Below are 27,782 nucleotides of genomic sequence, written 5' to 3' on the forward strand. Positions count from 1 at the left end.
CAAAGTCAATAGCAGCAGACCAAACAGCCGCTTTAGATTTTCTATCACATGATCGCAGCAGAGCCGATACCAGTATCTGTAGCTGCCAGCGGCGGTAGCTTTATGTAGTGCCTGACAAACGCTAAGGTACACCAATACATGGACAGGTACACTAAGATATAATGATATCGAGACATTAGCCGATGAGCTTGTACCGCGCGCTGCATTGCTGCTGGGAATTCCCCTGGAAACAGAATGAGAAACACCTGTTTAATTGACATCTTTAATGCTGTTCTCGGACACAGGTATTGATGGTAAAATAAAAAAAAAATATATTGAAAATTTAAATTAAAGAATAAATTGCAGTAACAAAAAAAAAAAACAATTTTTTTGAGAAACTCTCAGGTCTCTAGTTTTTTCTGTAGAAAAAAATTGTGAGACCCTTTGGGTCAAGTTTTTTCTATAGAAAAAAAAATTGTGAGACCCTTGCGTCGTCAAGTTTTTTCTATAGAAAAAAATTCGTGAGACCCTTGCGTCACCAAGATTTTTCTATAGAAAAAAATTCGTGAGACCCTTGGGTCAGGTTTTTTCTATAGAAAAAAATTCGTGAGACCCTTTGGGTCAAGTTTTTTCTATAGAAAAAAATTCGTGAGACCCTTTGAGGCTTCTGGATCAAGTTTTTTCTATAGAAAAAAATTCGTGAGACCCTTTGAGGCTTCTGGATCAAGTTTTTTCTATAAAAAAAAATCCGTGAGGCTTATGGGTCAAAGTTTTTCTATAGAAAAAATTGACGAGACACTCTGGGTCTTGATTTTTTCTATAGAAAATAATTCGAGTGTCACTCAAATTCATTTTTTTTCTTTAAGAAAACTTCGTTTGTTATGAAACAACATCGTGAGACCTAAGACCTATAAATAATTATATAACAACATTTTGATAGCCTACAACTGTAATAAAAATCACGCAACCTGTTTATTACAATAAAGTTATCCCAAAGACAAATAAACAACACCTCCGAACAATGTCGAGTACCCAGCTAATCGTCGATGTAATACAACACATTCCACATGTTGGTCCTTTTAGGCTTTCGCCCCTCTCTCGCCGAACAAGTCATGGACATTAACCTCTCTCGACGATAGATGCCACCTTCCGAGCCTTCCAATAAAACCGTTTATGACAGGCCATAACCATTTTGGCCATAACACACCTGACATTATTTGCTTAATTTTTAAGCATTTATTTTTGTTGTTTTTGGTTTTATGGGTTTCAGTCATGACAAAGACATCCCTGGCTATGGGTCCGAAAGGCAAATTATTGTCGTTGTCGTTCTTATTATTATTGGCATAACGCCCGGTAAGGCGACAGCAGGCAATAATTCGCAATAATCTGCAACTAATAGGATTATAGCTGATGGTTCCTCAGCTTTGGCCCTTAAAAGATTTGTTTGCTAGGATTTACGACCGATACCGCAACGAAATGAAACGAAACGGAAAGAGAAATATCCAAAAACCGCATAAAAACCCCATTAGCCACATCACAACCTCCTCCAACCACCACGCTTCAATTGACTCCAGCCCGGTTAAGAATGAGGCGGGTGAAACTAAGTCGCCAGAAAATGAAGTTCGTGAACCCAATCCAGCAGAAACAACAACAAAAGGATTTGAATACTCGACAAAGAATCGCCAATGTAATCCTCAAATAATTATGGTATTTCAAGTAATGGCAGCAGCAGTATCAGCAGCTGAATATTTTTCCGGTTTCCGTTTTAGCCAATGGACGACATTGACGTCTGAATCAGCCATCCACCCATGGCGACTGCGGTCGATGACAACTAAATGGTCTGGTTGTTGGCTGGGGTTTTATTGTCACAGTTTGAGGATTTGATTGCATTAACGAAATTACGACGATTAGATTAAGACCAAAAATGGCCAAGAGAAATTATGCGGAGGCGTGATTGGGAGGCTTAGAGATGAAGATGTGAAATGTTCTTAATAAGAAGATTATAAAGATTTTATTTCCAGGATCTGACGATTTTTTATATAGAATTCTCACGAATTTGTTTCTAGAGAAAAAAACTAGACCCAGAGGGTCTGACTACATTTTTTTCTATAGAATTCTTACGATTTTTTTTTCTATAGAAAAAACTTGACCCCGAGGGTCTCACGATTTTTTTTCTATAGAAAAAACATGACCCCGAGGGTCTCACGAATTTTTTTCTATAGAGAAAACTTGACCCCGAGGGTCTCACGAATTTTTTTCTATAGAAAAAACTTGACCCAGAGGGTCTCACGAATTTTTTTCTATAGAAAAAACTTGACCCAGAGGGTCTTGACGAATTTTTTTCTATAGAAAAAACTTGACCCAGAGGGTCTCACGAATTTTTTTCTATAGAAAAAACTTGACCCAGAGGGTCTCACGAATTTTTTTCTATAGAAAAAACTTGACCCAGAGGGTCTCACGAATTTTTTTCTATAGAAAAAACTTGACCCAGAGGGTCTCACGAATTTTTTTCTATAGAAAAAACTTGACCCAGAGGGTCTCACGAATTTTTTTCTATAGAAAAAACTTGACCCAGAGGGTCTCACGAATTTTTTTCTATAGAAATTCTATAGAAAGTAGAAAATGTAAATAGAAAATTTAATTAAAATTATCCATGGTTGTGGCCCATCACTTGAAATAGTTTTATTCTCGTAGCTTATCCTTTTTTGTCCTGCTATAAAAACAAAATGTAACCCATATTGTGTTAGTCATTTCATACTTACCATTGAGCACATGAACGGTAACACTTTTCGGTTTCGCATTCGATGGATTGCATTGATAATGGCCCGAATCCGATGGTCGGGCTGATTTGATCAACAGAAAGGATGTCGTTGTGTCGCCTTTTATGGTTACAACGGAGACACCACCGCGCGGCGAATCATAGTTGATAATCTGCGGAAATGGAATCGAAAACGAAAAAGAAGAGAAAAACAAAATGTAAAAGAACAACAACAATAACGAAATCAGTAAGCCAAATAAACAGAGGAAAAAAATATAGACATGGTCATGGTTATAAAAAAATGGCGAAGTCAAAACCATAAGGCAATCACCCACACATACAGACATAAAGCACAGATATATTCACACACACGCACACAAACAGAGATAGCTGGCAAATAAATACGGAATTTCTTCATCAACGGCTATGAATGGGGGAAAAATTGGAAATCTTTTTTTCTGTTGGCTGTGGTATTGTGGGGTTTACAAAGTCAAAGACAACAGCGAAAAGGACATTCAAGGCAAAAAATATATACAAGGTTTTTCCCAGCATCCACAGGATATTGGTGGAACAATATTTTTTGTTGTATTTGATGGAGAAGAATAACCCACCAACCAACAAAAAATATTGTTCTTTATGTTTAATAACAATGTTGGCTTTTAAGCGTGTAAATAAACACATAGCTTAAATGAAGTGAAGGAGCAAAGGGGGAACGAGTGAAAATGGATAAAACGGATATACATGAAATATTAAATTTTCCTTTACAATTCGAAGTAAGGGAAAATAATCAAATTGGTTTTTATTTTTATTATAACAAGGAGGGTTGGTTCATTGATAACCAGTAAGGAAAGTAGTAAAGTCGGACTGGGCCGACTATATGATACCCTTCACCACTTTAGGGTATATTGTACATATGTATCCTTACAACTGTATGTCAATGTGTTATTCAAGGAACATAGTCATGTCTTTCTGCAGCCTATGATAATTTTAATTTCATTCAGGCAGATTTTGAGTCGTCCGCGTACCATGGGACAAATTTATGGAAAACAACTTATAGCAAAATTGATACACGCTATTCTGTACGCCGCATATTTAAGGCTATATATAAATCTGAACCGATTAAAAAAAAAAAATTCGCATCATTTCGATTTGCAACTTAAAACACATGATTCTAGACTGAATTCAGTACGATATGCCAAATTTCGTGCAAATCGAAGAATATATAGGGTCTTTGGTGCACCATTTACATTAAATCGGACGAAAATATATATGGGAGCTATATCTAAATCTGAACCGATTTTTACGAAACTTAGCACATATCATTCTAGTGCAAATCGAGAGATATAGAGGGACTTTGGTGCACCATTTACCATAAATCGGAGGAAAATGTATATGGGAGCTATATCTAAATCTGAACCGATTTTCACGAAACTTAATACACACCATGCTAGGTCCAATTCAGTACGTTATGCCAAATTTTGTGCAAATCGAAGGATACATAGGGACTTTGGTGCACCATTTACCTTTAATCGGACGAAAATATATATGGGAGCTATATTTAAATCTGAATCGATTTTCAGGAAATTTAACACACATCATTCTAGCCTCGATTCAGTATGATTTGCAAATTTCGTGCAAATCGAGAGATATATAGGGACTTTGGTGCACCATTTACCTTAAATCGGACGAAAATATATATGGGAGCTATATCTAAATCTGAACCGATTTTTCCGAAACTTAGCACACATCATTCTAGCCTCAATTCAGTATGATTTGCCACATTTCGTGCAAATCGAAAGATGCATAGGGACTTTGGTGCACCATTTACCTTAAATCGGACGAAAATATATATGGGAGCTATATCTAAATCTGAACCTATTTTCACGAAACTTAATACACACCATGCTAGGCCCAATTCAGTACGTTATGCCAAATTTCGTGCAAATCGAAGGTCACATAGGGACTTTGGTGCACCATTTACCTCAAATCGGACGAAACTATATGTGGGAGCTATATCTACATCTGAACCGATTTTCAGGAAATTTAACACACATCATTCTAGCCTCAATTCAGTATGATTTGCCAAATTTCGTGCAAATCGAGAGATATATAGGGACTTTTGGGCACCATTTACCTTAAATCGGAAGAAAATATATATGGGAGCGATAGCTAAATCTGAACCGATTTCAGGAAATTTAACACACATCATTCTAGACTTAATTCAGTATGATGTGCCAAGTTTCGTGCAAATCGAGAGATATATAGGGACTTTGGTGCACCATTTACCTAAAATCGGACAAAATATATATGGGAGCTATATTTAAATCTGAACCGATTTTCACGAAACTTAATAAACACCGTGCTAGATCCAATTCAGTACGTTATGCCAAATTTCGGGAACTATATGTAATTCTGAACCGATTTTCATGAAATTTAACACACATCGTTCTAGACTTAATTCAGTACGCTGTGCCAAATTTTGTTCAAATCGAAGGATATATAGGGACATTGGTGCACTATTTTCCCTAATTTGGACGAAAATATATATGGGAGCTATATCTAAATCTGAAGCGATTTTTCCCACATTCAATAGGGTTCGTCCTTGGGCCAAATAAATGAGCTGTGCCAAATTTCATCAAATTCGAAACAAAAATGCGACCTGTACTTTGTTTACAATTTATCATGGACAGACGTACGGACATGCATAAATCGACTTAGAAAGTGACTCTATGCATATTCTCAAAAGGAACCATGTGTCTATCTCGTTTCCTTCTCCCTGTTACAAACATATGCACAAACACATAATACCCTGTACCACAGTGTGGTGAATGGTATAAAAAGGTTTGAGTTTGGATATTACCATGTGCTATGTTTGGATCGAATTGGATATTTTGTTTTTTTCACATGAGATTGTAAACCGTGTTCCTGCATAGCGTCCATACAAAGGTTACGAGCCAATTGCGTTATGTTAAAGACCCTAGCCTAAATTTCAATCCTGAATCCAGTCAGTATTTTGGTATTTCATGTTTTCCCGGCAGCAATTTAATATGGCTTAGCTTCTTATAAAAGTCCCAATCATTTTTAGGTATTTTAAATCTCAAACTCATGGTGAAGGGTATACAAAATGTAGCCGGAACGAATTTCATGGTATTTTTATTTGCTATTTTTAAATATTATCCTAGCACGATAGGTGTTAGAATTTTTTATGATATAATCTAAAAATGTATATGGTTTTCTATGTAACACAAAATATTTCAACGATCAAAAACTTGAATTTGAAATACTTAAAAACAACGCGCATGGAGTGACGTATAAGTATTGACAGAACGCATACGACCCAGTGCACAAAGTAAATATTTTTCAAAAAAAAAAAACTCAATTTCGGTGATGACAAATTATGAATATATTTGGGGTTCTGTATTTTTCCCTCTTATTTTTTAAATCCGAACTTGGTTCCAATCAATTTTATTTTCTGAATAAATGAACTGGATCAATAATCTCCTCATACCCTTCATATCACTCTTACCTAAAAACACCATAATCCGGAAATATCATGTGTAAAAAACAAGAGAACGTCATTAAAGAAATTTTAATTGATGGGAACGGAAACTATTACAACAACAAAAATTATCAATATGTCCCTCTTGTTGTTGGTTTTATTAGTAAAACCATTGTTGCTATACATAGGCAGTCAGTCAACAATTCCTGGAATCCATTGCAAAGCCATCACCCACACACACACTGACATTTTAATCCTTCTTCTCTTTTTTATTTATTTTCGCATTCTCCCTACTTTTTTCTCTTTAAAAATGAAGCCATTGAAATCCACACAAAAAAAATCAGAGAAAAGGCAAAAAATTAAAATTTTGCAAACAAAAAACTTTTTCAAGGATTTACAGGCAGTGCCGATAAAAAAAGGATTAGTTTAGGCTTTTATGTGAAATAACCCACAAAAAAACGAACAAACACACACAACACACCAGCAGCAGCACTCAGACATAGTCCTATCGATGCAGACATAGGCGTTGCTTTTTTTGGCTTTTTGTATACAACTATGTATAGGAATGAAGAACAAAAAAACTATGTACAAAAAAAAACATAGCATATACTGTGATTTATATTGGGGTGGAGTGGGAAGAAAATGTTTAAAATTTTATAGAATAACATTTCGAAAATATTTTATTTGTAGAAAAATCTACAACTCCACTGGAAAAAATAACTATTCCGCAAACGTTTAAATGTATTATTTATCCGCCTTTTCTGAGCATAATTAAAAATCAATCATTTCCGTTTTTAATTATTTCCTATTTACTTCACTATACCCCATTACATCTACACAGTTGCATACATAAATACAAATTTCCCGTTCATTCATATCACACACACACACCCACTCCTCATAAAATATTCGTTTCGATACCATTTAATATATTGCAGGCATTTAGAAACAAAAGGGGTTCGGAATGGGGTAGCAGGCCATTAATAAAACTTACCGCATTATTGTGATTCCAAAATATGTAGGCAGGCGGCTCAGGAGAATTAAGAATAACGCAGGTTAAATTTATAGTTGACCCACTTTCTATATATAGATCAGGGGCACCAATAATTTCTGTTGAGGGTTCTGTAAATGGAAAAAAAATACAAAATATATGAATAAAATTTAATAAAAACACACTTCACAAAAGAATATTAAAAATAATGAGCAACTGGGGCGTATGAGTGTTGACATCATTTATACGGCACAATGTACAACGTGAATAAAAATAATCTTTTATCTTGGATTGGACAAAAAAAATATGTTTTAAACATTAAACATCTTTCGAAAGTCTAAAAATATGTTTCCACGCCTTGCCTGAGGCATTTAAAAAAAAATTCCTTACAAGTCCACGCCTTGCCTGAGGCATTTAAAAAATATTCCATACAAGTCCACGCCTTGCCTGAGGCATTTAAAAAATATTCCTTACAAGTCCACGCCTTGCCTGAGGCATTTAAAAAATATTCCTTACAAGTCCACGCCTAGCCTGAGGCATTTAAAAAATATTCCTTACAAGTCCACACCTTGTCTGAGCCATTTAAAAAATATTCCTTACAAGTCCACGCCTTGCCTGAGGCATTTAAAACCAGTAAGGAGAGTTGTATAGTCGGACTGGGCCGACTATATGATACCCTTCACCACTTTGGGTATATTCTATGTATGTATCCTAACAGAAAACGCGTTTTTGTTATATATCAATATCTGAACCGATTTCAGGGAAACTTGCCAGAGACTAATTTATATTACTTCAGTACCTTGTGTCAATCTTCCTAGCTATGGATCTTTTCACGAAGCTTGGCAACATCATTCTAGACTTAATTCAATACCCCTTTCCAAAATTCTTGCAAATCGAAAGATATATAGGGTCTTTAGTGAACCAATTACCTTAAACCGGATGAAAATATATATGGGAGCTATATCTAAATCTGAGCCGATTTTCACGAAACTTGGCAGACATCATTCTCGATCTTATTAATAACTCTGTGCCAAATTTCGTGCACATCAAAAGATTTCCAGGGACTTAAGTGGAATATTTACCTAAAATCGGGCGAAACTATATATGGGAGCTATATCTAAATCTGAACCGGTTTTTACGAAACTTTGATGCACCATTTACCTAAAATCGGGCGAAACTATATATGGGAGCTATATCTAAATCTGAACCAATTTTCCCGAAACTTAACACACATCATTCTAGGCCTAATTCAGTAGGCTATACCAAATTTCGTGCAAATCGAAAGATATATAGGGACTTTGGTAGACCATTTACCCAAAATCGGGCGAAACTATATATGGGAGCTATATCTAAATCTGAACCGATTTTCACGAAACTTAGCACACATCATTCTAGACCTAATTCAGTATGCTAGACCAAATTTCGTGCAAATCGAAAGACTTTGGTAGACCATTTACCTAAAATCGGGCGAAACTATATATGGGAGTTATATCTAAATCTGAACAGATTTTCACGAAACTTAACATATACCATTCTAGGCTCAAATCAGTACGATGTAACAAATTTCGTGCAAATCGAAAGATATGTAGGGACTATGGTGCACGATTTACCTTAAATCGGACGAAAATATATATGTGAGCTATATCTAAATCTGAACCGTTTTCTTCCAATTTCAATAGCGTTCGTCCTTGGGCCAAATAAATGAATCAAAAACGCAACATGTACTTTGTTTAAAATTTAACATAGACAGACAGACGGACAGGCCGACGGACGGACAGACGAACGGACATGCATAAATCGACTCAGAAAGTGATTCTATGCATATTCTCAAAAGAAACCATGAGTCTATCTCGATTATATTTGCCTGTTACAAACATATGCACACAGACATAATACCCTGTATTACAGTGTGGTGAAGGGTATAAAAATCCACGCCTTGAAAAAATATTCTTTAAAAAATCCACACATTGTCGGAGGCCTTGAAAAAATATTCTTTAAAAAATCCACGCCTTTTCTGAGGCATTGTAAAAAAATTCTTTTAGAAATTCTTGCCTATTGGATTCCTTGAAAAATATTCTTTAGAAAATCTACGCCCTTTTTGAGGCCTTGAAAAATATTCTTTAGAAAATCTACGCCCTTTTTGAGGCCTTGAAAATATATTTTTTAGAAAATCTACGCCCTTTTTGAGGCCTTGAAAATATATTCTTTAAAAAATCCACGCCTTTTCTGAGGCCTTGAAAATATGTTCTTTAAAAAATCCACGCCTTTTCTGAGGCCTTGAAAATATGTTCTTTAAAAAATCCACGCCTTTTCTGAGGCCTTGAAAATATGTTCTTTAAAAAATCCACGCCTTTTCTGAGGCCTTGAAAATATGTTCTTTAAAAAATCCACGCCTTTTCTGAGGCCTTGAAAATATGTTCTTTAAAAAATCCACGCCTTTTCTGAGGCCTTGAAAATATGTTCTTTAAAAAATCCACGCCTTTTCTGAGGCCTTGAAAATATATTCTTTAAAAAATCCACGCCTTTTCTGAGGCCTTGAAAATATATTCTTTAAAAAATCCACGCCTTTTCTGAGGCCTTGAAAATATATTCTTTAAAAAATCCACGCCTTGACTGAGGCCTTGAAATTATGTTTTTTAAAAAATCCACGCCTTGTCTGAGGGTTTGAAAAAATATTCTTTAAAAAATCCACGCCTTTTCTGAGGCCTTGAAAATATATTCTTTAAAAAATCCACGCCTTTTCTGAGGCCTAGAAAATATATTCTTTTAGAAATCCTTGCCTATTGGATTCCTTGAAAAAATATTCTTTAAGAAATCCACGCCTATTGGAGACCTTAAAAAAATATTCTATAAGAAATCCACGCCTTTTACGTGCCTTGAAAAAATATATTTTTTTTAAAAAAATCGACTCCTATGACTTCAAAATCCCTTATTGTTATTATTTAAGAATTACTTTAAATTCTATGAGTTGTCTCCGTCCAGCACGGCGTATACATTGTGTCAACACTCATACGCCCTGATCTTTACATATTTGATTAAATTTAATTATAGCTTAATAAAAATAAACTGTAATATGCAAATATCGAAGAATTTCAATTATTTTGATATACTTAGACCCCTCATCTAAGCTACGACAGGCCATATCACAATACAACCATCTTATTGATGCTATTCATTTCAGATATTTTTGGAATTCGTGCAAGTTCAGCAATTCGATATGCCTGTGTAATTCAATTAAATGATTTCAATTACATTAAATCTAATAAATATTTTATTTTTGTTGCTGATATAAGCCATAAACTGAAAATGAATAACCAAATTACATGGAAAAAATGCAGTTGTGAATGGACTCCGAACTCAAAAGCTATTTGTGTGTGTGAAATTCAAGGACACATAACTATGTGTTTGTATAAACAAATTATGTATAATTTTTTCTCTCTCTCGATGGCCATATAAATTACATTCGTTATTGATTTTTTAGTGTTTTTTTTTTCTTCAGCCAAATTTCTATGCCCTGGCCTTGCGTATTTTCGGGGCTGTACCCCATTGATGTTAAGTCGGCTGGAATTTTTTGGCCACTTCAAGTCAATTTAACTATCACCCTGAAAAAGGGACAATGTTGGCCATAATCGCATCACCATTTCAATATATTTGATTTGCACATTATACAAATAGTACAAATAAGTAGAAGAAGAAGCCAAAAGCATAAGGATAATAATGATAATAATTTATTTGTCTAGTCCTTGAGATTTATGCCCATTGAAATTCGTATTCAAATAAATTCACTCAATTATCATTGGGAAGTTATAATGCTATGTATCTATCTGTGTGTGTGTGTGTGTATTTATTTGTATTGCCCCAACAAAATTGAATCCATTATCCTTACATATTCAGGGAAAGGCGTTACTAATGAACAATGACACAAACATTTCATGGCATATTATCAACATAAAATATGCCAACAGCAACTCCCATTAAATTTATTTGCTCAATAATTAATATTCTTTGTCATCATAAGGATTAAATGGAAATTTTCGGCTTTGCTATACTTACCAACCACATTCAAATGTATGTAATGGCTCATGTGCGGCGTTGTCGATACCTGGCATTCATAAATGCCCGAATCTCGATGCTGTGGATATTTGATTTGTAAAATCCAGTCTTCTGTCTGTGGCTGATGTATGGCACGAAATCGCTGATCGGAGGTGTACGTATAACGTCCAACTGTGAGCAAATGTATGTCACGATGTCGTACCCAGGATACTTGCAGGAGCATCTGAAATATATATAAATTGTAAAATTAATAATCGATATAACAAATATAGACACATTAAAGGCACGTATTGTAAAAAGAACAATTTTATACGCTCTAATGTTCCTGACATACGTTTATAACAAAAGTAATTTAAATATGTTTTTACACCTAAATATTAGTAGTCCCAAACATGTATCAAAAACACTTCAAGGTCTTAATAGCCATTAAGAAACGATTTCAAAATATTCCTAAACCTTCAAAAATTGTTTGCAAAAAGAGATCACCAAGGCATTGAGGTTTTAAATCCTCTACATCTATAGAGCCTACCAAGCATTAAGAAATATTTTTTAAAATAAAAATATGTCCTTACTATAAACTATTTTTATAAAAATCCAAGTATTTGAAGTAGTCAAAAATATTTTAAAAGTCTGAAATTGAACTTAAAAAAATTTAAAAATATTCTATAAAAAAATCCATGCCTATGGAAGACCTTGGAAAAATATTCCTTAACAAATTCACCCCTTCTGTAGACCTTCAAAATTCATAATTAAATTAAAAATCCACGCCTTGTCTAAGGCGTGGTTTTTAAACCAGTAAGGAAAGTAGTAAAGTCGGACTGGGCCGACTATATAATACCCTTCACCACTTTGAGTATATTGTACATATCCTTACATTTACATGTCAATGTTCCCTCGAAGGAACTTACTAGTGTCTTTCTGCAACCTTTAATTCATTTACTTTCATTCGGACAGATTTAGAATTCAGACTCAATTCCAATTACGTGAAAATAGAAATATATAAATGGACTTTGGTGCACCATTTACATAAAATCGGGAGCTATATCTAAATCCGAACCGATTTTCTCGAAACTTACTATTCATCATTCTAGACTCAACTCATTACCCTATGGCTAATTTCGTGCAAATAGAAGGATATATAGGGAATTTGGTGCACTAATTACCTAAAATCGGGCGAAAATATATATGGGAGCTTATCTAAATCCGAACCGATTTTCACGAAACTTAACACACTTTACTCTAAACTTAATTTAGTACGCTATGCCAAATTTCGTGCAAATCGAAAGATATATATAATGCACCATTTACATAAGATCGGGCGAAAATATATATGGGAGCTATATCTGAATCGTTTTTCAAGAAACTTTGCGCACATCATTCTAGACTTAATTCAGTACGTTATGCCAAAATTCGTACAAATCCAATGACTTTTTTTTTTTTTTTTTTGAGCTTTATCTAAATCTGAACCGATTTTTTTCCACTTTCAATAGGGTTTGTTCTTGGGCCAAATAAGTGACTTGTGCCAAACTTAATCCAAATTGGATTTTAAATGAGACATGTACAAATTAACATGGGCAGACAGACGGACGGACATGCATAAATAGACTCAGAAAGTGATTCTATGCATATTTTTAAAATGAACCCTGTATCTATCTCGATTCTTTTTACCTGTTACAATCATATGCACAAAGATATAATACCTTGTGTGGCGAAGGGGATAAAACTCCACGCCTCTTTCTTTAAAAAGTCCACGCCTTGTGTAGGCCATGAAAAAGTATTCCTTAAAAATCCACGCCTATGGAAGGCCTTGAAAAAATATTCTTTAAAAAATCCACGCCTATGGAAGGCCTCGAAAAAATATTCTTAAAAAAATCCACACCTATGGAAGGCATTGAAAAAATATTCTTTAAAAAGTCCACGCCTTGTGTAGGCCATAAAAAAATATTCTTTAAAAAGTCCACGCCTTGTGTAGGCCATGAAAAAGTATTCCTTAAAAATCCACGCCTTCTATAGGCCATGAAATATATTCATTAACAAATCCTCGCCTTCTATAGCCCATGAAAATTTTTTTAACAAATCCACGCCTTCTATAGGCCATGAAAAAATATTCTGTAAAAAATCCACCCCTTCTGTAGAACATGAAAAAGTATTCTTTTAAAACTCTACGCCTTTTCTACACCCCTTCTGTAGAACACCCCTTCTGTAGAACATGAAAAAGTATTACTTAAAAGTTCTACGTCTTTTGTAGGGTATGAAAAAATATTCCTTAAAAAATCCGCGCCTGTTATAAAATTAAAAATCCACGAAAATCCATCCAAAATCCATCTGTAAGCCATGAAAAAATACTCTTTAAAAAATCCACGCCTATGGAAGGCCTTGAAAAAATATTCTTTAAAAAATCCACGCCTATGGAAGGCCTTGAAAAAATATTCTTTAAAAAATCCACGCCTATGGAAGGCCTTGAAAAAATATTCTTTAAAAAATCCACGCCATCTGCAAGCCATGAAAAAATATTCTTTAAAAAATCCACTCCATCTGGAAGCCATGAAAAAATATTCTTTAGAAAATTCGCGCCTATGGAAGGCCTTGAAAAAATATTCTTTAAAAAATCCACGGCTATGGAAGGCCTTGAAAAAATATTCTTTATAAAATCCACGCCTATGGAAGGCCTTGAAAAAATATTCTTTATAAAATCCACGCCTATGGAAGGCCTTGAAAAAATATTCTTTATAAAATCCACGCCTATGGAAGGTCTTGAAACAATATTCTTTAAAAAATCCACGTCTATGGAAGGCCTTGAAAAAATATTCTTTAAAAAATCTACTCCTATGGATGGCCTTGAAAAAATTATCTTTAACAAAACCAATCTCTATTGAAGATCCAAAAAACATTTTTCACAAACCATAGAATATTCGATTCAATATTGTTTTCATATTTTTTTATTAAACACAGCCCTAAAGGCCGGATTCTTTTGGACTCTATACAAAGCCTATACAAATACAACAACCATTCTATATTTAAAAATTTGTAAAACCCAACGGCATTTAATTTTCCAAAAAAAGGATGTCTCCAGTATTTACAAAAACAATACAAATACATGCCTAAAAGGCTCACAATTACAATCATCAAACATTTTTTGTTTAACTTTTTAGAAGATTACTTTTCGAATGCCACATTGAAAAAACTTATTCAAAGATATTGATTTAGATAAGCAAATGACTTAGTTTGGGACAGAAAGAAGAGAAGAAACAAAAACGCTTTGTTTTTGGAACCAAAAAAAAAGTTGTTTTTTTAAATACAAAGCCGAATTTGAGCAATATCAAAATTAAATTCTAAACTGATTTTATTTAAGTTGCCTAATGACAAGAAAAAATTTAAGAGTTTGGATTTTTAAGAATATTTTTCTAAGGACTGATTTAAAGGACACAAAGAGTGTGAGTTTTAAAATATTTTTTATTGCAAATCAAATAACTGTAGATTATATTATGGATGGGTTTTCAGTACATTCTCCACTTCTCCAAATATAATTCGATCTCGATTTATATTTTTTTCATATTTTAAAGGTTTTGTCGTAGCCTTGATAAATTTGAATAATATTTTCGCGGCAATAAAACTTCCAATCCCCATTTTCAGCTCCACTGTAACCAACAAATACTCACCAAAAAAGAGAAATTGAAACGACATGTCGTATTCAAATGAATTCATTTGAATGACTACAACACCTGTGCTACTTGTAAAACATGACAAATGTCTCTTTTTTGTATTTTTTTACATCACTAAAAAATGAAGCACGACACAACAGTCAGGCAAAAAAGTATGCATACATAATACACAACAATACATCTATACGCTTGCCAATACACACACACCCCTCTTACACGCTCGCATTAGCCTATTATTCAAACATTACCAACAACTGTGTCACAAGTGTCACTGTGGCTATGTGTATGTGGGTATGTGTGTCTATGTCTGTATGGGTGTTGATGTATGACAGCGTGAGTGTCGTTGGATAAGATCACAGTTATTGTTTTGTAGCGTCTACGCCGGCACGTGTGAACATCGTAAAATTTTAATTGGCATTACTATGCAAAAAAAGAAAAACGAGAACGAAATATGTTACAGCATGTCACAATGTAATCAGACAGAGGGGGTGGAGCAGGGTTCTATGTTGAAGTTGGGTGCCGACATGTGTGGGGTGATGCCAACAAAGAAATTCTTTAAAATTGTTTTTGGGGATTATAAAATGATGAAAAAGAGGTAAAATGTTTGGTAATAATTCTTTTGAAGTTTTGTGAAGAAATTTCGTTATTAAAAAAACATGGATATTTATTGTTTGTGAACAAAAAAATAATTATCACACACGAACATTTGTTTATTAAAGAGTATTAAAATATGTGTTGTCTAAGCAGCAGACAAGCCATATAAAAGGCATGGATTTTTTAAAGAATATTTTTTCTAGGCCCATAAATCGAAAATTTTTTAAAGATTAATTTTTCAAGGCCTATAGAGGCGTGGATTTTCAAAGATTAATTTTTCAAGGCCAATAAATCGAAAATTTTTTAAAGATTATTTTTTCAAGGCCTATAGAAGGCGTCGATTTTTTAAAGATATATTTTTTAAAGCCTATAGAAGGCGTGGATTTTTTAAAGATTAATTTTCAAGGCCTATAGAAGGCGTGGTTTTTTTAAAGAGTATTTTTTCAAGGCCTATAGAAGGCGTGGATTTTTTAAAGAATATTTTTTCAAGACCCCTAAATCGTGGATTTTTTTAAAGATTAATTTTTCAAGGCCTATAGAAGGCGTGGATTTTTTAAAGAATATCTTTTCAAGGCCCATAAATCGAACATTTTTTAAAGATTATTGAAGGCGTGCATTTTTCAAATATTAATTTGTCAATGCCTATAGAAGGCGTGGATTTTTTAAGAATATCTTTTCAAGGCCCATAAATCGAACATTTTTTAAAGATTATTGAAGGCGTGCATTTTTCAAATATTAATTTGTCAATGCCTATAGAAGGCGTGGATTTTTTTAAGAATATTTTTTCAAGGCCCATAAATCGTGGATATTTTTTTTAAATTAATTTTTCAAGGCATATAGAAGGCGTGGATTTTTTAAAGAATAGTTTTTCAAGGCCCTTAAATCGTGGATTTTTTACAGATTAATTTTTGAAGGCCTATAGAAGGCTCGGATTTTTTAAAGATTAATTTTTAAGGCCTTGGAAGGCCTTATAGGACGTTGATTTTTCTAAGATTAATTTTTCAAGGCCTATAGAAGGCGTTGATTTTTAAAGATTAATTTTCAAGGCCTATATAGGACGTGGATTTTTCTAAGATTAATTTTTCAAGGCCTATAGAAGGCGTGGATTTTTTAAAGAATATCTTTTCAAGGCCCATAAATCGAACATTTTTTAAAACCTACTATGGAAGAGCAAAGAAAAAGAAAACCAAACCCCGCTAATGTTGACGACCCCCGCAAACGTATAAAGGACCACGATCGAATACGAATCTGCACTTGGAATGTGCGCACGTTGTACAGAACAGGCGCTGTGCTCACTTTGGCGGATGTACTCAAGAAGTACAAAGCCGATATTATTGCCTTACAGGAAATGCCATGGAAAGTGTCAGGCGTAAATAAATCAGACGATTGCGCCCGGTATTATAGCTGCCATGAAAAGAGACATGAATTTGGCTGCGGATTTATGGTTAACAGGAGAATAAAAGACCTCGTCTCCAGATTCACTCCAGTAGATGAGCGAATTGCAATAATCCGTATAAAAACAGCATATGACCGTTGCCCTGGCCATGACATTAAAATTCTGCTTGGAGATTTTAATGCAAAAATCGGAAGGGAAATATCGTTGGCCCCACCGTCGGAAAATTCAGCCTTCATGGAGAAACATCAGACAACGACATGACTTCGCGGCAGCTAATGAAATGGTAGTTAGCAGCACCAGATTCAAGCATCTCAATATACACAAGGCCACCTGGATCTCTCCTGTTCAAGCAACGAGAAATCAAATTGATCTTGTTGTGATAGACGGAAGGCATCCAGTGTTTTCGATATCCGATCGATCCGAGGAGCGAATATCGATTCGGACCAATACCTTGTGGCAGCCAAGGTACGCACCCGTCTTAATGTAGCGGCGAAGGTGCGATCTAACAGAACACGGAAACTCGACGTCGAAAAGCTGCAAACACAACAGGTAGCCGAGGCCTACTACGCTCAACCTACCCACCTGCTTGAAGAAAGCACTTCTTGTCCCGATAATAGTATAGAAGTACAATGACAAAGAATTGCCCACTCTCTACAAACTGCAGCAAAAGCAACACTTGGGTACCAAAGACTACCACCAAGAAACCCATGGTACGATCGTAATGCTACTTATGTAAAAAACGCAGCGTATAGGGCAACCATGCAGGCAGTATAAACACGTACCGTGATGGAGAGTTATCGGCAGAAAAGGAGAGAGGAGAAACGTGTTTTCAGAAAAAAGAAGAAAGAACAAGAAAAACGGGAGCAGATCGAGATGTACAGGAGTCAGAATGAAGTCCGGAAATTTTACCAACGAGTAAAACACCAAACCGGAGGCGTTGGTGCAGGCACATCCTCCTGTAGATATGAAGAAGGAAGCATGGTGACAGATACAGACAGCGTGTTGAGGATCTGCAATGAGCATTTTGAAAAGCTTCTGGTATCAAATAGTGGCGTTGAAAAAGATACCCCAGAACCAATAAGATATGATGAGGACATAATAGCAATTAATCGGCTCAAGAACAATAAAGTAGCAGGAGCCGAACTATTCAAGACTGGTGACCAGATGCTGGTCAGGAGCATGCATTGTACTAATCCATGCGGATTAGTACAATTTGGCTAGAGGAATGCATGCCCAATGATTGGAACCTCAGCATCCTGTGCACAAAAAAGGAAACAAGACGATATGTGCCAACTACAGAGGAATAAGTCTCCTTCCCATAGCATTTAAAGTGCTATCCAGTGTGCTGTGTGAACGACTGAAGCCAATGGTCAGTGACATCATTGGAGCATACCAATGCGGCTTCAGACCTGGCAAATTCACCATTGACCAGATTTTCACTCTGCGCCAAATCCTGGAAAGGCAAAGACCCACGAAAAACACATCGACACATACCATCTATTTGTCGACTATAAAGCCGCATTCGACAGCCCTATCCATTCAGAGGTGTTTAAAGCCATGTCTACGTTCGGCATTCCTGCAAAATTTATACGGCTATGCAGGATAACTTTAAGTGGCACAAGGTCAGCAGTTAAACTAGGAAAGGGCCTATCGGAGCCCTTTAATACCGAACGAGGATTCAGACAAGGTGACAGATTGTCGTGTGATATTTTTTTAAAATCCTGCTGGAAAAGGTTATACGAGACGCAAAGGTGAACAGAAATGGCACTCTGTACACCAAACAACACATGTTACTCGCCTACGCCGATGACAGCGATATAATGGCTCGAACATTGCGAGCGGTAACAGCCACCTTTGAACAGATTGAAAAGGAGTCTGCCAAAGTGGGTCTGGCAGTAAACGGTGAGAAGACCAAGCTGATGGTATCAACGCGCAAGACGTCCAGTAGACTCGGACCAACTGTGGAACTTGAGAACTACAGCTTCGAGGTAGTGAAAGATTTTATATACCTTGGTACCGCCATAAATAAAACGAATGACATCCGTTTCGAAATTCGGAGAAAGATTGTAACAGATGCTACTATGGTCTAAGTAAGCAGTTTAGAAACAAGGCCACCTCCCGGCAGACCAAACTCACATTTTGCTAGACGCTTATACTACCCGTGCTATTATATGGATCTGAAGCATGGGATGAGGCAGCTCTTGGGGTGTTTGAAAGAAAAAATCTTCGAAAGATCTACGGGCCGATATGCGTCGACGGTGAATATCGGCGTCGAATGAACCATGAGCTTTACAATTTGTACGCGGACATCGACATAGTCAATCTATCGTACGTTGACTAGGCCATGTTGTGCGAATGAATGAGAATGCCTCAGCTCAAAAGGTATATAAAAGTTAGCCTACTGATGGTTCCTGTAGAAGGAGAAGACCACGAATTAGATGGAAAGGCCAAGTAGAAAACAACATCGTGGAACGTGGTGGAGATTCGCACAAGACCGACGCACTTGGAAATCTTTTTTATGTTCGGCTTATGGAACAAGCCAGCTCAGTAAGTAAGCAATAATTTCACGGCCCATAGAAATCTAGAATTTTAAACGAATATTTTTTAGAAGCCGTGTTTTTTTAGAAAATATTACCACCATTATAGAATATATCCTCCTGTATATTGTTGTTCCTGCGTCACTCACATTATTGTATTTTCCAGTACATGTCATGTCGATAAATGTTATGCGATTTTGTGAAACAAATGTGTGTCAGTCAGTTCATTCGTTCCATCCATCCATCATTTTGATGTTGATGCGAATGTGGGTGTGTCAGCGTCTGATTTTGGGGGGTGTTGTCGCTATTTCTTTGATTGCGGTTGTTAAGCTGTTTATTAGAAGTCGACAAACTACACAGACGACTATTATGTTTGTGGGTGTGTGTGTGTGCGATTCGATATTGAAATAAACAAAACATGTTTATAAATCACTCACCGACACAAACACACATGTGTCTCCATAACCGACACACGCACACATACCCTCACCTTTAGCATGTCTTATTTGACAGGTGATAATTATTCTTATTTTGTGTTGTAAACAAAATGAACGATATGTGTGAAAGCAGAACATGCAGCAGAAAGACACAGAGAATTAGCAAAACCGCATATCCACCCCCAACCAGAGCCACTCACACACACACACACACAGCGACACTATGAAAATATCGACAACACCATCAGCTTTAGATGTGAACAAAACAAGTTGAAAAGTTTTTAGCCCAATAAAACGTCGATAGAGTGAGTGATGAGTTCGATGGGGAACAACAACGACCACTACTGAACGACAGCAGGTCCCATATCCAGTCGTATTAACATCATCCATAACACTCTCCTTCCCCGGATTACAGGGCCGTAGAGGTAGACACCTACAAAAATATACATTCCATGCATATTCAATTTGCCAATATTTGTTTTGTCATAACACACACACATAAACACTTCTATACACACACACTCGTATACTATGCATAGTTATGTATTCGTTATACAATAAAATAACAATGCTGACAATAACAACAAGCAAACAGGCCAATGCCTCTTCACACCGAAAACTATGCACACAATTCTTTTGACAGTTTTTCTTTTTTTCATTCTTTTTTCGTTTCATTTCTTTTTCGTCGACCGCAAATTGATAATGTCTGGTGGGGCGGAGTGCTTGGCTGTGAAGTGGAACATAAAGTTTGGCACTAAGGATTTAATAATTCCAAAGGACTGGTTCTTTACAAAATCTACGTCAAATTCTGTACATTTAAACAATCTTAGCCTTTCAATATCTACGTCTAAAGCAGAACCTTAAAAAATTTGTTTCTGTAAAAAAATCCCCAACTTGTGGAGGCCGACAGTGAGAAAAGTAGTAATGCCGACTATATGATACCCTTCACCACTTTGAGTATATTCCACAGATGAATCCTAACAGACGTCGTATTTTTAAAAGACCAGTTAAATGAAATTGGATCCATAAACATGTCATTCTGCAACCGATACTAAATTCTTCATTTGGTCAGATATAGAAGCACTGTGCCAAATTTCGTGCAAATCCAATGATATATAGGGACTTTGGTGGACCATTTACATAAAATCGAAAGAAAATATATATGGGAGCTATATCTAAACCTGGATCGATTTTCCGGAAACTTAACACACATCATTCTAGATCTAATTCATTACGCTGTGCCAAATTTCGTGCAAATCGAAGGATATATAGGGACTTTGGAACAACATTTACATTTAATCGGACGAAAATATATATGGGAGCTATATCTAAATCTAAACCGGTTTTCACGAAATTTAACACACATCATTCTAGATCTAATTCATTACGCTGTGCCAAATTTCGTGCAAATCGAGAGATATATAGGGACTTTAATGCACCATTTACATTAAATCGGACGAAAATATATATGAAAGCTTTATCTATATCTGAACCGAGTTTTCCCAATTTCAAAAGGATTCGTCCTTGGGCCAAATAAGTGACCTGTGCCAAATTTCATCCAAATCGAATTATAAATGCGACCTGTTCTTTGTTCACAAAAATACATGGACGGACAGACGGACGGACATGCGTAAATCGACTCAGAAAGTGAATGTATGTACAACGACATAATACCCTGTACCGCAGTGTGGTGAAGGGTATAAAAATCTACCCTTTGTACAGGCATTGACATTTTTTCTATAAAAATCCCCAATTTGAAGAGGCCTGAAAGAAATTATTCTTTTAGAAATCCACGCCTTCTATAGGCCTTGAAAAATTATTCTTTTAGAAATCCACGCCTTCTATAGGCCTTGAAAAATTATTCTTTTAGAAATCCACGCCTTCTATAGGCCTGAAAGAAATTATTCTTTTAGAAATCCACGCCTTCTATGGGCTTTGAAAAATTATTCTTTTAGAAATCCACGCCTTCTATAGGCCTTGAAAAATTATTCTTTTAGAAATCCACGCCTTCTATAGGCCTTGAAAATTTATTCTTTTAGAAATCCACGCCTTCTATAGGCCTTGAAAAATTATTCTTTTAGAAATCCACGCCTTCTATAGGCCTTGAAAAATTATTCTTTTAGAAATCCACGCCTTCTATAGGCCTTGAAAAATTATTCTTTTAGAAATCCACGCCTTCTATAGGCCTTGAAAAATTATTCTTTTAGAAATCCACGCCTTCTATAGGCCTTGAAAAATTATTCTTTTAGAAATCCACGCCTTCTATAGGCCTTGAAAAATTATTCTTTTAGAAATCCACGCCTTCTATAGGCCTTGAAAAATTATTCTTTTAGAAATCCACGCCTTCTATGGGCCTTGAAAAATTATTCTTTTAGAAATCCACGCCTTCTATGGGCCTTGAAAAAATATTCTTTTAGAAATCCACGCCTTCTATGGGCCTTGAAATTTTTTGAGAAATCCACACCTTCTATAGGCCTTGAAAAATTATTCTTTTAGAAATCCACGCCTTCTATAGGCCTTGAAAAATTATTCTTTTAGAAATCCACACCTTCTATAGGCCTTGAAAAATATTCTTTTAAAAATCCATGCACTTCTATAGGCCTTGAAAATTATTCTTTTAGAAATCCACTATGGGCCTTGAAAAATTATTCTTTTAAAAAAACACTTCTTTCATAGGCCTTGAAAAAATATTCTTTTAAAAATCCATGCCTTCTATAGGCCTTGAAAAATTATTCTTTTAGAAATTCATGCCTTGTATAGGGCTTGAAAAATTATTCTATCAGACCTTCAATAGGCCTTAAAAATATTTGTTTAAAAAATTTAATCCTCCCCCTGTAATTAAATTGGGTTAATATGTCATTTAAAACCTACTCTTTTGTGGCCTTCAAAAAGTAGGTCATTAAATTGTATAATGGGAGGGTGTGTGTGTGTTTTTCCTGTCCTATCCATATGTGAAATCTGACCATCCAAATAAATACCTGGCCTGACAGAAAGGCCAGAAAATATACCCATTAAATCAGTGTCTTCCATAAACCATTCCCATTGGAGCAATTAATCTAGACCAAGTGTCTACACATACATGACATCTAGTGGGTGTGGGTATATGTGTATGTGTCGTGACACGTGTGTTTGGTGTAACCGTCAATTTTACTGCTGTATTTGTTGTTGGTTTGTTCTGTTTGTTGTTGTTGTCGTAGATTTACTCAAAATCCCCCCATATGATTGCTGTAATTAATGTTGGCACATTAAAAATGTCCTTCGTCCAGATCTACAGGAAATCCCTTGGAGCTGTGCTTAGCTGGTGAATAAGTGCCTACAAATGTGGTTAGTTAACAAAACTAAATGTCCGCCTAAGTGATTAATTAGTTGGGAAATCTAAAATAAAACAAAACCAACAACAAAACTAAAATTTACACAAAGGCAAGAGGGTGGGGAAGTGGAGAAGTTGGCCGTAGGAGGGCCTAAAATATTTTGTTGGCAACATGTTTTTCGGGGGATTTTTTTGCTTTACAAATTTTTCCTTTGCTAGTCATTTGAGGTGGTGTGAGGGATGGGTTGGGGAATGGTGGGAATTTTTTGGCTGTGCTTCTCGCTACGTGTTATGGTTCCGGTGTAATGCCTAGATAACGAAGCCCCCGGTGTTTGTCGAGTGTGAAATACCACTTGCTGTGTATGTGTGTGCAGAGCCCAGGTAGTATTTTCCGGTGTCACATGTGAATTTCCTTCGTTACATTTATTATTATTTTCCTTTGTGTTATTTTCGTTGCGACAACTCGTGTAGAGCATACGAATCGTGGTATTCTATTTTTATATGTCTCACATATCCTTGATATGTTATTATATAATAACAATAATAATTTTTGTGGGTAATTTTTGGGGAAAAATATTATAGCATTTTGAGGTTATGTGAAATAGACATAATTCTCACGAGTTTAAATGGAGAGAAAATCCCAAAGGAAAATATTTTCTTTAAATAAAGAAAAAAATAATTTCAATAATGAGGAGAATAGAGACTAAAGGCCCACATTTAAAAAGATATGATACCAGAGCACATTAAAAATAAAGGTGTTAGATGGTGTGGCGTATACGTTGGGACACTACTTATACGCCTCATGGTACCTTAGTTTTTTTTATAATGGAAACAATTGTATCAATATCTAGGCTGTTGTTTCTTTTTATTTCATTCTCTCTCTTCTAACAAATAAAGAACACCATAATTATCGGGTATTATGCCAATGTTATCGCCATTATTGCTGCCCCACACAGAAGGCATTGCAAGACTGAACATCAAAGATAAATTTGTTGTTATTTCGAGAGAGATAGAGAAAAGGAAATTGCAAAAACTAGACTAAAGAAAATAAGTAGAGGTAATTTTTCATACTTAAAAAGAAGAATTCTGTTTTTATGCTGCCATGAAGAGAAGATAACAAAAGCATTTGTAAAGAAATCATTTGCTTGAAGGCGTTTAATTCAAAAGCTTTTCGTTTCATATCCATCGCCTTGAGCATTGGCATGCAATTTGAAATGAAAATCTCAAATATTTTCTGAAAAAGGGGATTTTAATTTTATTTTTTGAAGGACTAACAGAGCTGAAACCACAATTAATAATGAATTATCGTTGACTATTTAAGGATATCAGTCTTCTGAAAACATGAATTTCAATAAAGAATATTTTTAATTGTATTATGGGCGTGGATTTGTTAAACAAGGCCTCAGACAAGGCATGGTATTAAAAAAATAAATAAAATTGTTGGGTTCTTAACCCCACACAACTATGTTGTCAAGGTATTTTAGCTTTGTGCAGCCCCAAAAGTTTGTAACGCCGAAATATTGGTCCTAAGTATACCGATCGTCATATCTCGACTAGCTGAGTCGATCTAGACATGTGTGTCCGTCTGTCTGTCCATTATAATTTGCAAACACGATACAGGCCACAGTTATGAACCAATCTTGAAATATTGCATGTAGTATGGGTTCTACCCAATGAAGACCCCTATTGTTTTCGGAAAATATCGGTTAATATTTACGGGATGAAATGGACCAAAAACTTTATTTTTGTCTGATTTTCTGGTCGCTCCAGATCGCTCCAATTGTGTGGCCACAATTGAAAGCCGAACATCACAACACAAGCCACGGTGAAGGGAATCTGGACAAGTAATAAGAAAGACTATACTGAATATTAGTAATATTTGTTGACCTCTAGTCAGTCAAGAGGGTGCAAATATCACGAGATTCAAAATATAGAACCACATAAAGTGAGATTTTTTAGGAAGTTGTTTAGGGTCGGCCCTGTCCGACTATATAGCTCCGCTCACTGGTTTTTCAATGCCTCAAACAAGGCGTGGATTTTTTAAAGGATATTTTTCAAGGCCTATACGAGGCGTGGATTTTTTAAAGGATATTTTTTCAAGGCCTATACAAGGCGTGGATTTTTTAAAGGATATTTTTTCAAGGCCTATACAAGGCGTGGATTTTTTAAAGGATATTTTTTCAAGGCCTATACAAGGCGTGGATTTTTTAAAGAATATTTTTTCAAGGCCTATACAAGGCGTGGATTTTTTAAAGAATATTTTTTCAAGGCCTATACAAGGCGTGGATTTTTTAAAGGATATTTTTTCAAGGCCCACACTAGGCGTGGATTTTTTAAAGGATAGGCGTGGATAAAGGATATTTTTTCAAGGCCCACACAAGGCGTGGATTTTTTAAAGGATAGGCGTGGATAAAGGATATTTTTTCAAGGCCTATACAAGGCGTGGATATTTTAAAGGATATTTTTTCAAGGCCCACACAAGGCGTGGATTTTTTAAAGGATATTTTTTCAAGGCCTATACAAGGCGTGGATATTTTAAAGAATATTTTTTCAAGGCCTATACAAGGCGTGGATTTTTTAAAGAATATTTTTTCAAGGCCTATACAAGGCGTGGATTTTTTAAAGAATATTTTTTCAAGGCCTATACAAGACGTGGAGTTTTTAAAGAATATTTTTTCAAGGCCTATACAAGGCGTGGATTTTTTAAAGGATATTTTTTCAAGGCCTATACAAGGCTTGGATTTTTTAAAGGATATTTTTTCAAGGCCTATACAAGACGTGGATTTTTTAAAGAATATTTTTTCAAGGCCTATACAAGGCGTGGATTTTTTAAAGAATATTTTTTCAAGGCCTATACAAGGCGTGGATTTTTTAAAGGATATTTTTTCAAGGCCTATACAAGGCGTGGATTTTTTAAAGGATATTTTTTCAAGGCCTATACAAGGCGTGGATTTTTTAAAGGATATTTTTTCAAGGCCTATACAAGGCGTGGATTTTTTAAAGAATATTTTTTCAAGGCCTATACAAGGCGTGGATTTTTTAAAGGTTTCTTTTGAGAATATGCATAAAATCACTTTTTAAGTCGATTTATGTATGTCCGTCCATCCGTCCGTCTGTCCATGTTAAATTGTAAACAAAGTAGAGGTCGCATTTTTCATTCGAATTGGATGAAATTTGGCACAGCTCCTTTGTTCGGCCCAAGGATGAACCCTATTGAAATTGGGGAAAATCGGTTCAGATTTAGATATATCTCCCATATATATTTTCGTCCGATTTAATGTAAATGCTGCACCAAAGTCCCTATATATCTCTCGATTTGCACGAAAATTGGCACAGCGTAATAAATTAGGTCTAGAATGATGTTTGTTAAGTTTCCTGAAAATCGGTTCAGATTTAGATATAACTCCTATATATATTTTCCGATTTTACGTATGTGGTGCACCAATGTCCCTATATATCCTTCGATTTGCACGAAATTTGGCATAGCGTACTGAATTGAGTCTAGAATGATGTGTGGTAAGTTTTGGAAAAATCGGTGGAGATTCAAGTATAACTCCTATATATATCTACGTCCGATTTAATGTAAATGCTGCACCAAAGTCCCTATATGTCTCTCGATTTGCACTAAATTTAGCACAGCGTACTGAATTGAGTCTAGAATGATGTGTGGTAAGTTTCGGAAAGATCGGTTCAGATTACGTTATAGCCTCCATATATATTTTTGTCCGATTTTATGTAAATGGTGCACGGAAGTCTCTATATATCCTTCGATTTGCACGAAATTTGGCACAGCGCACTTAATCGGGCCTAGAATGGTGTGTGCTAAGATTCGTGAAAATCGGTTCAGCTTTAGATATAGCTCTCATAACTATGTTCTTCCGATTTTATATAAGTAGCACACCAAAGTATATCTCCTCTACGGCCTTTTTGTAGATTTTTGATTTCTAAATCCTTTTATGACACACAATCAACACTTCTTCCGATTACCTAGTTTCATGTTTAGTGTTCCTTTATATCCCATAATCCCCTTGAAAACATCTACCTCATACGTAAATGCATACAAATCTCTTTTCACTTACCGTTTTATTGCCCAAATTCTTGACACGGCAATTCAAGTAGGCCGTTTTTCCCAGCAAAGCGGTGACATTCTTTGAAGCTGCCTTATCAAAATACGGACCATTCTGCACCATTTCTGGCTGTTCGATGGCATTGCGATTAATCGCCGATGAGTGTGATGACTGGGATTTATAGGCAGTGGTGGAGCCACTGCTGCCACCACCACCACTGCTGCTTAGTGTGTGGTTGGCTATGCTGGTTTGGGTTGTACTGGTGGTGCTGGTTGTGGCATAACCGCCACTACCAGACACCCAACCGTGACCTGATGACGAGGATGATGACGACGTTGTGCTGTGTGTGCCGCTGCCACTGTTTGCATTGGAATTTCCGTTGCTAATATTATTGGTATTACCATGGCCGGGGGTATTTCCGCCACTGCCACCGGCACCATTGAAACCTCCGCTGTTAGCGCCGTTACTGTTACTGCTGCTACTGCTGATTTCATTTAAA

At 35.7% G+C, this 27,782-nt stretch overlaps 2 protein-coding genes across 2 annotated transcripts in view; both read right to left on the reverse strand.

The window, feature by feature from the left end:
• Window positions 1-27,622, reverse strand: LOC133322227 (zwei Ig domain protein zig-8-like). The gene is made up of 5 exons (XM_061531258.1): window positions 27,296-27,622; window positions 11,281-11,503; window positions 7,231-7,358; window positions 2,742-2,910; window positions 1-223 (listed from the first exon to the last, which is right to left on the reverse strand). The coding sequence occupies exons 1-5, from the start codon at window positions 27,404-27,406 to the stop codon at window positions 45-47; spliced, it is 810 nt and encodes a 269-aa protein (XP_061387242.1). The 5' UTR covers window positions 27,407-27,622; the 3' UTR covers window positions 1-44.
• The window catches only part of LOC133322228 (protein fem-1 homolog CG6966), a 109,832-nt gene continuing 87,991 nt past the window's right edge, over window positions 5,942-27,782 (reverse strand). Inside the window, exon 6 of the mRNA XM_061531259.1 lies at window positions 5,942-5,952. The gene's annotated coding sequence lies outside the window, so the exon portion shown is untranslated. The remainder of the gene's footprint in view (window positions 5,953-27,782) is intronic.

This window comes from Musca vetustissima, unplaced genomic scaffold, assembly GCF_032173495.1.
Source record: "Musca vetustissima isolate MV318-11 ecotype Yass unplaced genomic scaffold, APGP_CSIRO_Mvet_v1 utg23703, whole genome shotgun sequence".
Lineage (NCBI taxonomy): Eukaryota > Metazoa > Arthropoda > Insecta > Diptera > Muscidae > Musca > Musca vetustissima.

Excerpts from the sequence above, each read along its gene's own strand:
- LOC133322227 (XM_061531258.1), bottom strand. The coding sequence starts at position 27,406 with ATGGTGCAGAATGGTCCGTATTTTGATAAGGCAGCTTCAAAGAATGTC. Across the intron at positions 11,504-27,295 it reads AGAATTTGGGCAATAAAACG|ATGCTCCTGCAAGTATCCTG; the intron begins GTAAGTGAAAAG and ends TATATATTTCAG. Across the intron at positions 7,359-11,280 it reads CATACATTTGAATGTGGTTG|AACCCTCAACAGAAATTATT; the intron begins GTAAGTATAGCA and ends TTCCATTTACAG.